General features: G+C 48.1%; 1 protein-coding gene across 1 annotated transcript; it reads right to left on the reverse strand.

Moving 5' to 3' along the window:
* Nucleotides 1-871: 871 nt before the first annotated feature.
* On the reverse strand, nt 872-7,452 carry MANBAL (mannosidase beta like). Its single transcript, XM_008920030.3, has 4 exons — nt 7,180-7,452; nt 5,936-5,984; nt 4,012-4,206; nt 872-1,466 (listed from the first exon to the last, which is right to left on the reverse strand). Exons 3-4 carry the CDS (start codon nt 4,159-4,161, stop codon nt 1,359-1,361), a joined length of 258 nt encoding a protein of 85 aa, XP_008918278.1. The 5' UTR covers nt 4,162-4,206; nt 5,936-5,984; nt 7,180-7,452; the 3' UTR covers nt 872-1,358.
* Between the last annotated feature and the right edge of the window lie 6,845 nt (nt 7,453-14,297).

Below are 14,297 nucleotides of genomic sequence, written 5' to 3' on the forward strand. Positions count from 1 at the left end.
GCCAGAGAGAACCCTTCCTTCAAAGCCGCTCTGAACCCTGGGTGCGCCTCAGAGAGCAGGTTCTCCTCCCATTGACTCATTCCTGATCAAACAAACCAAGATGTGAGCTGGCATCAGGAAGCTCGAGCTGCCCCACGGAGACTCCGTGGCTACGTCACCCCCTATCTCCTTCCACTCCTTCCAGTCCTGTCTCGCCGTATTCAAATCTCAGACCAGATTGTCCCTGGGCCTGGAGAGGCAGAGCCCGAAGGAACAGAGTGTCTGTGTCTCTTGCCATACAGCCATGCTGCACAGCCAGCCTGCCACCCCTTGGATCTTAAAATACCACACCTCCCCAGGCTGAGAACGTATTTACCCTCAGGAAGAATCCAGCCAGAGGAGATGGAGCAGACTGGAGCAGGGAAGGCTGGGGAGGGAGTTTGCAAATGCAAGGAACCCCAGCTGTGTTGAAACAGGGCCCCTGGTCAGGGCTCAGCTAGCTGGCAGGAGGGTTTATCCACAGCACAGCGAGGCAGTGCAGGCTGGTGCACCATCAGTGCAGCATTCCCAGACTCCCACCTCAGCAGCTCTTCTCCAAAATGCAGTACCTGGTCTTCCCAAGTTTCCAAGAACAACCCCACTAGCACAGGCATTAAATTCTGCACCTTCCAGAATCAAATTGTTCCCCAATTCTTGTAGTCATCACAATCCCCACCACAGCCTCAATCCCTGAAATGTACCTGCTTTCAAAGGTGGGAATAGAAAGGAAGAGTGCATGGGTGGGGAGTAAGACAGAAGTAGCGACGCTGGGGAAATGAAAGCTTTCATCTCCAGTAGTCTGGAATCCAGTGAGTTATTACCTAAAGAATTAAAGAATATGACAAAGACATTATGATTAAGCCATAAAATGCAGCTATGTATTTCAGACTAGATGACAACAGAGATGAATACAAAACTGTGTAGTGTGGTATCCTTGATCCATTTGATCCCTCTGGCTTCAAAAAACACAACACAAACTGGTATCCAAAGCAGCAAACCCATGCTCCACCTTCCACAGGGACTTGGCTACAAATCCCAGCCAGCATTGAGGGGCCTCTCTACCCACGAGAACTGACAGAAGTCACTTTAATGGTGACTGACACATTAATCATGTCAAATGAAGTACTGGATATGTGAAGTTCTCTTTGCTTGCAAGAAACCTATGGCAGAATCCCTCCCCTTCCATTCTTGTAAATTCCTTCTCCCTTGTCCCTGAAAGGTAAAACATGGCAATGCCACAAAACCATTTAACAGAGTTAGTTAGTTGCCTTTGATGTTGTCTCTGAGGAAGCATGATTACAAGTGATTATTTGGTCTTTTGACGCTCATCAGTCATGCCTTTATCGTTTCTTTTTGGTTTCCTTCTTGGGTTTCTTGCTTATCTGTGGAGCAGTTGCCTTTGGCTTCTTCACTGTCTCTGAATTCTTAGGCTCAAAACTGTCCGAGTCCTACAAGAATCAATTAAGAAACAGTCAGTAACTTTTTTTTACCTTTGCTGACAGCTTGCTTTGGGGATGTGAGTATCAGCCAGAGGAAACAAGTGCTGGGTATCTCTGTTGGAACACTTTGATATCAAACTGAGGCCACGTTTAATGAGCCTCAAGCAGCACCATCTCTGCTCCTTCTGCACATGCTTTTTGATGAGTGTGAGTTTATGCACAGAAAAAGCTTGTTACCAGAGATGCCATTAAAAGCTTAAGTGTCTAAAACAGGCTTTGGAGAAGAAAAACAAACCTAACTTTGAAGACAAGAAAAAATCAACACTAAGTGAAAACTATTTGAATTAGGAAAAGATAATATATAATCATCAGGGTGCATGGAAACATTCAGCAGGTATTTCTGCCAAATATTAATCATTATCATGTGCAAGACAAAAAAATATTCCCTGAAACAGAAGTACAAACAGAAAGTTCAGAGCCTTTAAACCAAGCCTAAAATCCAGGGAGGGAATTGCAGGCAAATCTTTCTTCACCTGGACTAACAAAATGCTTAGATATGTTGCTTGTTTCCTTCAGGGAAGATGAGAGATAATATTGCAGCCATGGGAAATAAAGTCTAGTTATCTTGTGAAAACACGAGGGAACAGCGCCAGTCTCCTCTGAGAAAGCACACACATGCAGATTGCCTCCTTTCATTAAATGCATTTGAGTATAAATATTGCTTTAGCATCTTGGTTTCTCTCAGCCTGAGTGTGCCAACTGGAAAAGGACACACAAAAAATGGCTGAGCAAGACGTGCTGGTTTCAAGCTTCCAAGCCAGTGCTGCAGATAATGGAGGGGGAGGCAGCATCTGACAGTATCCTTTTAATCAAAGAGCTTGGTTCAAACGTCTCTCAGGTTCCTGGGCTATTACAGTTCACATCTGTGTGGCTTTCCAAGGAAGGAGGCTTGGCTGGCTTTCCAAAGGCTGTGATGGGTGCACAGGGAGCCGGCAGGCTCGGAGAGATGGAGCAACACGCGGGTATTACTCAGGGATGCAGCATGCTGCTGCCATAAACTGAACACTGCTGCCTTCTAATGTCCAAACCAGGGTAGGCTTCAAAGTCTGAGGCTCCCAACACAGAGAAGCTCTTCAGTATCCTACCCACACTCAAGCATCATTCCCAGGACCTGGAGGGGTAGCCTCTGGTGTTTATGGCCTTGTGGACCAGTCATACGGACAGCAGATCAGGAGGAGAGTACACACATGGAGAAAATAAAAAGTAGAATATGCAAACATCAAGGCATGCTTGCAAAAGTAAGCAGTAAAAGCTTACTTGAGCTTTACTGTTTTAACTGGGAGTTTCCCACTCCAAACCAAAGCTCTCGCTCTTTTCAGCTTTCAAAAATGGGGTTAATTGGTATTTCTCAAACATTTATTGGGGAAACCAGAGACTGACAGACAGACACTGGTGGCTGCAGGGTAACAGTGCAAAGGTTGGACTCAATAATTTCGGAGGTCTTTTCCAACCTTAATGATTCTAAGACTTGCAATACCACTGCATTGTGTGTAGCAAGCACCACTTCATCTCCCTGCCAGGAGCTGCAGCTCCTGCAGCAGGAGCAGCAGGAGGGAGCATGACCCATGCCAGGACAGTGTCACATCACACCTGCAGCCAAAGGTGAAGAAGTTGGGTCATGAACCACAATCTTCACACTGTACCTCACCCTGGGGCATTCCCTTGCCCAGACAGGCTGTAAATTTCCATGCTTCCTCTGCACAGGAGGGAGCAAACGTGGCAATAAAGATAAGCTGAAAACACAACTCCCCATGCTGAGTTGTTACTGAAAATGCATCATATGCCTTTAGACAAAATCTGTACCAAAGCAACAAACTTGCAGCCTGACCAGCACTGAAACACCTGTGCCCAGCACTCAGCATTGCCAAGCACACAGAGGTCTTTCATCAGAAAAGCAGGATGCAGGACATCCCTCAGTCCAGAGGAACCAGAGTCCTGCAGCCCACCTCAGCCTTTCACTTCCACCTCCTGCTGTGCCAGCTGCATCAAAGGACCCTCCAGCACTGCACAGGGTGTCAGGACTGAAAACTGCCCCCCTCACATCAGGATATACTACAAACTTCATCTGCATCTTGTTTCCAAAAATCACACACAAACTAGCACCCAGAGCCACTTCCTGAAAAGCAGACCCTGCCTGGCAATTAATGAAGCAAATCAGTAGCAGGATGACAATATGGGGTTGGGACAAAGCCTTCTCATGCAGCCAGGAACAGCACGTACATTTAACACCTTGCCAGTGCTTCAGGTTGTTTTTTCCAGTGGTATTCAGAGAGACCCTTGCTTAGGTGTTTGTTCCTGGCTTTCCTATCTGGCGGTAAATCAAAAGACAAAAGCTGGAGGTGGGAAAGCTTGAGGGAAGGAAAGAGAGTGAACAATGAAACTGTCACCAATCCCGGGGCAGACTGCTGTGCCTCCATTAGCTACTCGACATTCCCCCCCATCCTGTTTTCTCTGACTCTGCCCATCTGTATCAATATTAAAGAGCACTGCTTACTGTCTTGTGGGCCTTGGACACTGGCAGGATTATGGCCAGCACACAGATCAGCTGGAAAATGGCTCCAAAGAAGAGTCCGTAGCGAAGCACGTTCTCCATGAATGTGGGCTCAGGGATTTCAGGAGGGGAGAAATCCAACTCTGCAGCCATTGTGAGTGCACCCTTCTCCTCTACCGCTCTCAAGAAGACTGGATACTGCAAAGGGGAAAAAACAGAGCAATTATTTGCATCAGGTTTTCTGCTACTCACTTTCCATTACCCCAAAATGACAGACTCCCCCATGCAGGTGTTTTGAAGATACTCTCGATCTACAGAAGCAATAGCAAAGAGGAAAATGAAAGCTGCATTTAATTTGGATGTTTGTCTTTTATCACCTGACTACTAAAATAGTCCTCAAATGCTGGTATTAGTCCGTTTGCAGGTGAGGGGCCGACAAATGAAATATTAACAATATTTATTAAGCAATGAGCTTAATAAGCCAAAACATACTTCTCCCTGAAGTCAATCATGCATGCAAGGTGATTATTAAAAGTTTTCACTTACACTGTCTATGTGATCACAGCCTTATTTTAGATGCTGTACAAACCCAACTACTTAAATAAACCACAGAAGTAGAGCTGATGAAGACAGAGGAATGAGTTATGTGTGTACAAATTTAAGTGTGGCTTTAGTGGCTGGTTACACAAAGCCCCACGTACCTCGCAACAGTCACACAGGTAGTTTGTGGCAGAGTTAAATATTGATCTCCTGGGTCCCAAGTTTCTCAGCCTCAAGACCATCCTTTCTTTCTCCCTTTATCTTTTGCTAATGGAGTTGTCAATTCATTCTATGAATGACTAATGGCTTTCTAGAAAAGGGAGAGCTCTCCTGCCAGAACTGCTGGAGTATGCCACAGAAGTCCCCAAAGGGAAATCCAATTAGTCTGGGATGCCATCACACTCAGCTGTGATTACTGCCCTCCTCTGTTCTCCTGACCTGTATGATCCCAGTGTGCACTCGCTGAGTCAGCACTGCTTACTGATACACTACAGTTCTCTGTATCACTAAAGCTTGGCTGAGAGATATGCTGCACACATGCTGCAGTTGAATCTGCCTCCTAGAAATTATGTCCAAAGCAGGCCCTGCATTTCTCAGGCTGGGAGGAGGTTGCTACGATCTGCAGATGTGACACGGTCGAGAAAGAGACTCAATTTAAGAGTATAATCAGAGTAAAGTTACAGTTGATAAATTTGAGACTCAATCAACAACTCAGTGCCATTGCATAAGAGGCAAATATCACTTGACACACTAAAAGGAGTGGTACAGAAATTACAAGAAATAATTATTTTGTTTTAATTCATTTGAAGTACGGAATCAAGACAGGAAAACATTCCCAACTGCACAGACTGGCAGCCACTGGAATAGAAAGACTGTGGAATCCCTGCTCCTGGCAATTCAGAAGAGCAGCTCAGATAAGCACTGGCCTGGGATGGGGTGTGGGTACATATAATCCTGCATTTCAACCAGGAAATAAGAATAGGTGAACTCTCACGATCCCTTCCAGGTCTGTACTTTGGTGAACAAAAATGTTTCAAGTTCTGACTAAAACTCAGTCAGCAAGGGCCGTGTGGGCCCTGTACATGAAGGCAGGACACACGCTGCCCTCGCAGGCTCAGCCAGTCCCAACCAGACCCAAAGGCTGCACAGCAGCGTGAACAAACACTTCAGGACATGTGGCTCATCCCCAACTGCTTTTACCTTTAAGACACTCCCTCTCCCCAATCTGCAAGGCAGCAGCTCCTAAGCAAGAAACAGAATCACTGGAAGCTTCACCCCTGAGCTGCCTTTATCTCATCCTCACTTATCGGGATATCTTTTGTAAACATAATTCCTGCCCATCCCCGTCCTCAAACACAGCAGGAAGGGATGTTGCTTCATTCCTCACCTGGAGTTTTCTCAGGACAAACGCCTACTGATAATCCTGACTCACACACCTGGAACACCACACACAGAGGTAAACCAGAAAAGGAAATCAGTACAGTGAAAACAAAATTCTCCATCCTCATCTTCCTCCTTTCCCCTTTCCTACCTCACCTCCCTTGAGGGAATTAGTAATTCTCTGACAAATCCCAGGTGACATGACCAGCATCAAGGGCTCTCACGCAGGCTGGTAGCAGCTGCCACCCCCATTATAAGCAGTACTCCATGAAATACTCTCAAAGACCTGACCTCATGTTCCATCTGGTCACAGCAGAGCTGTGCAGGCACCCCACACTCGGACCATTCCTTCTCCTGCCATCAGTGGAGCTGAACTAACACTACCAAAACTCCTTCCTGTTTTAAAGAACTCCTGTGGTTCACACAGTGCCCAAAGCTGCACACGCAGGGAGTTTGAACTCCCCCAAATGGGCAGGCCAGAGCTGATCTCTGGGTGCTGGGGCTCAGCACCAGGCACGTGCCTTCTGCACCCAACACAGAACCTGCAAAGGGAGTTCCCTTACCCAGAGCATCACCTCCTGACACTCTGCCTTGCACCTAAGCCAACAGGTCCCTAGGTGACTGAGTCTTCCTCCCTGTTCCCGAGAAGCTCAGTTTTACCACCTCTTCCCTGGCTAACATCTCTTCTTCTCCACAGGTTATTAACTGCCTTTTTCCTCAGACCACTTCACCACAGCTGCACTTACTAATTCTTCTTAAATTGCATTTAAAGATCAATACTCCCATTTTAAACCCTGAGAGGAGGCTTTCCCTAACCCTTCCAGCTTATTTATTTGGTCTAATACCCACTGAGTAAACTGGAGGAGTGGGAAGATATCTCCTCTCCCCACAAGCCTGCCCATCTCACTGGAACATAACATCAGAAATTGGTCACAAACAGTTGCAACTGTACTACAGGAATTTATATTGACTATATGTTTAAAAATAGCCAGTCTTGCTCCTACTCCATTAGGGTTTTACAGCAAGCCAGCTGCCCCCACGCAGCAGGACTTGGTCCTGTAGCAAAGCCAGGGCTGGGCCACAGACCCAGGCAGGGGCTCCTCGGGGCTGCAGCTCCTGCTTTTGCCAGTGGCAGCACTGAAGGGGATGTGGCTGTTCCCCGTGGAGCAGGATCAGGCCCTGTGATGAACATCCGTGTGTTTCCAGGATCAGGGCCGTGCAGCAGCCACCTCAGTACAGCCAGACACAAACCTTTCTCCTTGCTGTGTCTCCCAGCTGGCACCTTCAAGACCTGCTACTACACAAATAATCAGCGATGGCCAAAGCCATAGGAACAGCTCAAGTAATATGTATTAGCTTTCTCTTGGGGTGGAAATAAAGAGTAACGTCCCTGCAGAACACGAAAACTTCTGTCAGAGGGTGAGGCAAAAAAGCTCAGGTTGGATATTCTTAAATGGCTTAGCAGGTGTTGGGATGGAGCCCGGGCAATTCCTACGGGGATCTGCGTGTGCTCCACACCGCTGACAGCGCCGGCCCCTAGGAGGATTATTCCAGGACAAACAAGGCCCCGATCCCAGGATAACCCAGGGAAATGGTCCAACCTGCCCGGGATACAGGGGACCAGGGGGCTGTCCCCCCCGGCCCGTGCCCGGGGGGATTGCGGGAAGAAGCCAGCTGTGGCAAGCCCCAGAAGCGGGACACCCGCCTTGCCCTTGCCCCCATGCCCTCCTGCTCCTGCCCTCTCCCCCCTGCCCAGGACCAGCCTCCCCCGGGAGCCGCCCGGCCCAGGACCAGCGGAGGGGCCCCCGGGGGTGGTCCCCCCCCACCGCCCTGCCGGGGCGGGGCGATGCTGGAAACTCCCGCCGCCCTCCCCGCAGCGCCGGGGACCCGCGCGGCCCCTTTGCCCCGCCCGGGCCCCCGCTCACCGCGGCTCCGCCCCTCGCTCCGGCCGCCCCGCCCCGGAATGCTTTCCCGCCCCGCCTGGAAGTTTGGCTTACCGCCCGTACCTTGGCAAACCATCCCTGGCAACCATCCTAGCAACCATCCCTTAGCAAACATCCGCTGGGCGACCCGCCCCTCCAAGCCCGCCCCCGGGGCTTGCCCGAAGCGGGGCCCCGGGCCCCCGCGGGGTCCCCGAAGAAGCCCCGAGCACGTTTCCCGGCCTGCGGGAGCCCGCGGGCCCCGGCCCGTCACAGGGCCAGCCCGGCTGGAAAAGCCCTCTGGGATCGCTGAGCCCAGCCCATGACCCAGCACCGCCTTGTCAACCAGACCATGGCACTGATGCCGCATCCAGTCTTTCCTAAAACACCTCCAGGGACGGTGACTCCACCTCCTCCCTGGGCAGCCCATTCCAATGTGTGATCACCCTTTCGTGAAGAAATTCTTCTTAAGGTCCAACCCAAATCTCCCCTGGCGCCTTTACACCTCAGGGTTAACGTACTCACCTCCTAAATCCGTGTGAGTGTTTTAATCCCGCCATCAATAATGTGGCCTTTCAGGCCTGGCAGGTTTCTCTTTATCCACAAGGTTTTCATCTGCTCCCTTGACGTGCTCTGGCAGCAACAATTAAGATGTGCTTCTGGCTTTGCTCTTGCCAGGGATTTTATTTATTTTTAATGCCCCGTCCAGTATCCAGCTCCGAACTGGAGATGCCTTGATAAGATGACCTACAAAAGGAAAAATGGCCTGGGCTCTGTTTTCTTGTTTGTGGTATTTAAAGATTCTGATTTGTTTTGCCCTTTTTCTAACCCTAAACTATCAGATGTGCCAGCTTGGTTTTGCTGCAGAGCTTGATTACCAGAGAGCCTAAATACTTCAGTGAAAACCTAATCAGTTATTTATCTACTGGGAGAATAAGGTATGGCATTTGTAATAAAAGGATTTTCTAAGCTGTTACCAAGCATTTGAATTAAATGGGTATTAATGAAAACTATTTCAAAGGTTTTCAGCAATTGGATCAGGAATCTTTCATGTTTTTTAGTGCAGAAGACTTTGCAGACCACTGGAAGATGCACGTGGCTGTGGGTGGCAGAGGCTAGAGATACTGGGACACAGAAACTCTTCTGGAATAAAAATACTAAAAAAAAAATAAAAAATTACTCTTGAATAGCTCTTTCCCTGCCTCTAGTGAGTGGCTGTAGAGGCTAAGGGATAACTCCAGAGCTCAGGAAAGCAGCTGAAATTCTGCCCTTTCAGCTTCCAAACACTATTTAGGATTAAAAAAATGCTGCAGAGGGAGAAGTAATTCTTGAAATTGTCAGGAGGGATCCTATCAGCATGGATTAAAGACAGATTAAATTCTTCCCAATACTACCAGTACACTGAATGGGGTGGTGCTGCTGTCAGCACACACCTTCTCACGGGCTCTGATCTTTGCAGTTCAAAGTTTGCAAGCAAAGGGGAAAATACACTGATGGATGGAAACCAGCGCTGTACTTTAGATTCCTTTTCTCCTCTCCCCAGCAGCAATGGCACTACTTACTCCAGGTAGAAATAGGCAGGTGAAATGTGCAGCTTTTATGTAGCTCCTGCCCTTTCTGTGCCCCTGTCCTGGCCCCGAGGCCGTCAAAGCCTCCACGGCCAGGTCAGGAGTGCCCCAGCCCGGGAGCCACAAGCAGGTGGTGCCATCAGCCCACTGCGGCTCCGTGCCTTCCAACAGCACCACACTGACCCACTCCTTGCACCTGACTGTGAAACTACACAAAAGGAAACTATTTATAAAAAAAAGGGGAAGATTTTTCCAAAGTCTGTGAGATGTGAGTGGGTTTCAAAGATAAAGTTGATTCAACAACTGGACATGGCAACTTTGTCAGCGCTCGGTTCTAAGTAGAGACAGAGCTCAGGCAAGAAGTTTTTCTCCAAATCCAAATAATCCTTGGCTTTTTTAGTCCTTTCTATGTTTTTTCTTTGGTTTGCATTGCAGTATTTCCTGCATGTCTTTGCAGTGAGGCTTCTTTATTACCACTCACTGTACGTGTGCCAGATCCTTGTGCACCAAGGTCTTGTCATCCTCAGGATGCACACTGGTATTCAGCCAGGAAAAAAATTACTTACAGTGGCTTTCATTTTTTAGCCCTTATTGGAAACACAGTCTTCCTCATTCCCTCTCCATAAACCACATTTTACTTTCTTGGTGCCAGTAACATCTCACTTAAATTCTGGTTTTTATCAGAAGCTTTTCGAGGGGTTGAAGCTGCCTCTCCCTGTTCATTGATTCTGGCTGTAATGTGCTGTGCAGCCTTCTAGTGAAGGCTCCTTTCCAAACTGAAATGGGAGTGGTGAAACCCAAGACAAGCTCCTTAATTACTGAGATTCAATGCTGGCATCTCAGCCCTGTCTGTCTGCTGGGGATGGAAGAAGAAGGAGATGGTATCTAGAGAGCCAGAAATTCAGGAACTAGTAATTCTCAAGCCTAGAGCTGAGTGTAGCATGCTCATACCTGGCTGAAACTCTCGGCAGTTCACTTGGGCGATGCTGAAATGCTCCAGCAGATCTGCTGGGGAATAAACAGAGCCAGACAGGTACAGGCTCTATAAATGGATCCCACCTGCAGAGCCCATCGGGCCTCCTGACACATGCACATCTCGCAGGCTGCTGCCATTTGCTCTATTGTACAGTCTCAGGGATAGTTAATGTTTGAAGATTAAATAGGCTTTTCAAGCAGACTTTTTAACACCATGAGACAGTCCTTTTCAACAGCACCTCTTGCACATTTTGAATTTCTGATTTATTTTGTCTGTTTTTAATCTGATCCCTTGCTTCAGTCTCATTCGCAGAGTGCAAACTATGCTCTCATCCAGAGGGACTCCTTCCTTGGGATTATTTTGGTAAATGTTTGTACTTGGCTTCCTACCAATTTGAATTCCTAAAGGGAAAATTCTCCCCAGGAAATCTACTGATGTTCAAAGGATGGAGCCTGAAGGATCTGAAGATCCACATCTTAGCACTTTATCCTTCCAAGGATGAGAAACCAAGATTTTCTAATGGCAAGTCTCACCACACCTGCTGGGTATAAGTTTTGAGTTTTCCTTAGAAGGAACTGGCCACACAGGCTGAATCTTGTCTTTCTTATCTCATTTTTGTTTGCTTGCCTTCACACAATGACTGTGTTTTTGCAAAGAACTTGGGAATGAAAGTAATGAAAGTTACCGAGCACAGCAGTAATGGACAATGTAATTAAATGACTGATGATCAACTTACTTGTTATGTGCCTTAGTTTTGCCACTTGGAATATTTGATACTAAAATGGGTCTCATCGTACCTCTGTGATGGCAAACCCAGGCAAAACCCCATAACTTTTAGTCTTAGGCAGTTCTGTTTAACTTACCATTATGGCATTTGCAATAAGTTAGGCATCACCACATCTCTCAAGTGAAAGAAAGGAAACAGCTGTGTGTGGCTCTCTCAGGAGTGCTGAAGGCTGGAGAAACTAGGGACAAACAGCTACCATCTGTGCCATTTTGGTAGAGTGCAGAACGGCTTTTGAGAGCTGAGAATATGGGATTTTTTTTGCCATTTGATGAGTTACTTCTGACTGTCATTAGTTTCAAGCCCACAAGGTGAGCAGGACCTTTTCACACGCTGCTCAGCTTATCTGAAGCTGTCTGTTGTGCACCTGGAATAGACAGGGGTGATTTTTTAAAGCATGGCATGGAAACAGGGGGAGGTAAAGCTAAGAGGAAATCAATACCTGGGAAATTGCTTCAGGATCCTAACTCTGTCCTTTGTCAGTGAAGGATTGGCACTGAAATAAAAGCAACTGGCATGTGCTTCACCCAAGGACCCTAGGGAAGGTAGGTCTGCTTGGATGTGACTCCAAAATCCAGCTGTTCCAGCTACAGTAGATACCTGTGGCAGCTCGTACCTGGCTGTAGATTCCACCAAGCTTGCACTGGTGTAGGCTCAGGTTTAGAGGGCAAAAAGAGAGTTACCCACTGCACACTGCTAATGTGATCTGTGGGAGATAATGAGTGTTAAATACCTCTGGTTTGGGAGCCAGTGGATGCTGACAGCACTAGCTGTGGTAGGGGGGGAGGCTGGGGAATCTGGGAAAGTTCTAGGGACAAACCAAGAGATACTCTAAAGAGAAAAAGCTGTTCATGTTCCAAAACAAGTTTCTCATCTGTTGTGCCAAATTATTATTGATACTACCCCTCAAATGAAATTCCCATGAGGAATGCTGTCAAACAGCCAGAATGTTCAGCCTTCGAACATACTGACAGTCCCAGAGGAGCTCTGGAGCTGTGGGGAGCACAGAACTGCAGGCAGATCCCCCCTCCTGCATGTGCAGGGGACACCAGCTCTACATGTGTGACACCATCTCTACCTGTGTGCCACCAGCTCTGCCCTACTGAAAAAATGATCACGAGGACAGAGAACTGCTACCTCAAATACACACTGCAACACAGAGGGATGCAAAAGCTGGCTCCAAACAAGTCTGCATCCTATCACAGTCCATAGCATCTTCATCCAGGGATGTTTGGAGCCAGGCACCCGTGGTGGGGCTCATGCTGGGGCTGAGCTGCTGGCAGCAGTGGGGATCACAGATGTTTCTGCTGCAGAAGCAGCTTCAGCAGCCAGAGGGAGAGCTCGTGGAGTCTGGTGGAGGAGCTCCACAAATGACCCTTCTGGGTCCTGGGAAGACAGGAAGGTTTTGACTGATGCTGAAACAGGAAATCCCAGGGACAGAAAAGCTGCTCTATTTGTGCTATTTCAGAACTCCTAAGCTGGGTACACCCAACAGAGCCTGGAGGGCTTTTAGAAATTTCTGCTGTCTCCTGCAATTAATCTGAAGTCATAGAGAGCTTGGTGTTGTGAGTCTTGGTGTATCCAGCTGTGCATGACATGAACCCAACCCAGGCAGCACAAGGAAACCCCTGGGATGATGGAGCTTTATTCAGCCTTCTCTGAAAGCAGCTTGCTTGAGATATGAACATGGATCACAGCCCTCCTAATCCAAGCTGGGCAGGAGGCAGCTATAAACAAGTCAGTTATAGACTGATTCTCCTTGATCCAAGAGATACTGCCTGGTATTGTACAGCAGCTCTGTGTAAGGCATGGGACCAGGTGGATGGAGAATGAGCTCAAAACTGCACTATAGGATAATACCTTGAAATAGCTCTTGACTGGTTTAACAGCATGGTCTGATTCATCTGTTCAGCCAGTGCAGCACCAAGACAGTGGAAGAAAAATAAGTCATGCTGAAAAATTAGCGCAACCAGCCTCACACGTGAGAGAACACGAACAGATTGTTTCAAAAAAGCAAACAAAATCCCTTTCCAGTTTGCAGAGAGCACACAGCTGTGTGCACCAGGACAGAGATTTTGGAAAACCTGCTCTGTGCAACCCAGAAATCCCCTTCTCCAGTGCCCACCAGTGGATGACACAGATGATATACCTGCCTGATTTGCATGGCAGATCCTCTCCCCATGAACAGGCTGGCACCATTTCCTTTCACAGCTGGAGGAAGGCAGTGGTTCTTGCTTCTCTTCACATTGTTGTTCTGTTTCTGGATTCCACTAGACAGGCCCATGTCAGATGCTCAGTTCTGGGCTAGATCAAGCTCCTGCTTTGGTCTGCTCAATCTTTTTTTGTGATTTTCCTGGCCTGATCCTAATGAGATACCAAAGGGAATGTGAGCCTTTGAGTACTCAAAAGCAGGGGGGAGCCCAAAGGCATCAGTGCACATCTGTCCAGGTACAGAGTGACTGTTTAACACCAGAGCAACTTGGTGTTCTGAGCTCGCTCCAGCCTTTCCAGCTGTGGGACTACTCTTACTGGGAGCCCACGTTTTGGCAGAGGGATATTGCTTCACTAAGAAATGAGCCATAATCACAGTGATTTCTCACCTCAGCAAGAAGCAGAGGGGCAGTGGTAGAGTGTTAGACCAGCACTGGATGCTTCTGACCCCCTGCACACACAGGTACCCATGTGCACACCAGATGCTCGTCCTTCCTACAATCCCTCTCTGCTCCCAACAGCTGTGATGTGCTCTGGTGCAAGGTGAAGGTATTGGGCAGTGGGCAGGTATGAGTCATCTCACCTGCTGAAACTCCTTCCCACCATCGAGTCATGCAAGCCCTGAGATGGGAAGGGTCTGGGTCCCCATCAATTCTGGGCATTGTAAAGTCAGTATGAAAAATCTGGCAGGTGGAGCTCATGCTGACACCTCGTTTTTAGCTCCTCTGAACTGTCCTGGTCTTCTTGGCACCAAGGCTCTGTGTTCTTTTTAATGGGGCTTTCATAAACCTTGTTCCAGGAACGAAAACAGCTGCCAGTGCACGCAGCACCCCAGGGAAGACCCTTGCCTTTTTCCAGAGCACATGAACGGAGCGGGGCTCTCCGGCTGCTCTGTGTGCTTGATGTGAAGC

This window comes from Manacus vitellinus, unplaced genomic scaffold (assembly GCF_001715985.3).
Source record: "Manacus vitellinus isolate BGI_N305 unplaced genomic scaffold, ASM171598v3 scaffold_26_pilon, whole genome shotgun sequence".
NCBI lineage: Eukaryota > Metazoa > Chordata > Aves > Passeriformes > Pipridae > Manacus > Manacus vitellinus.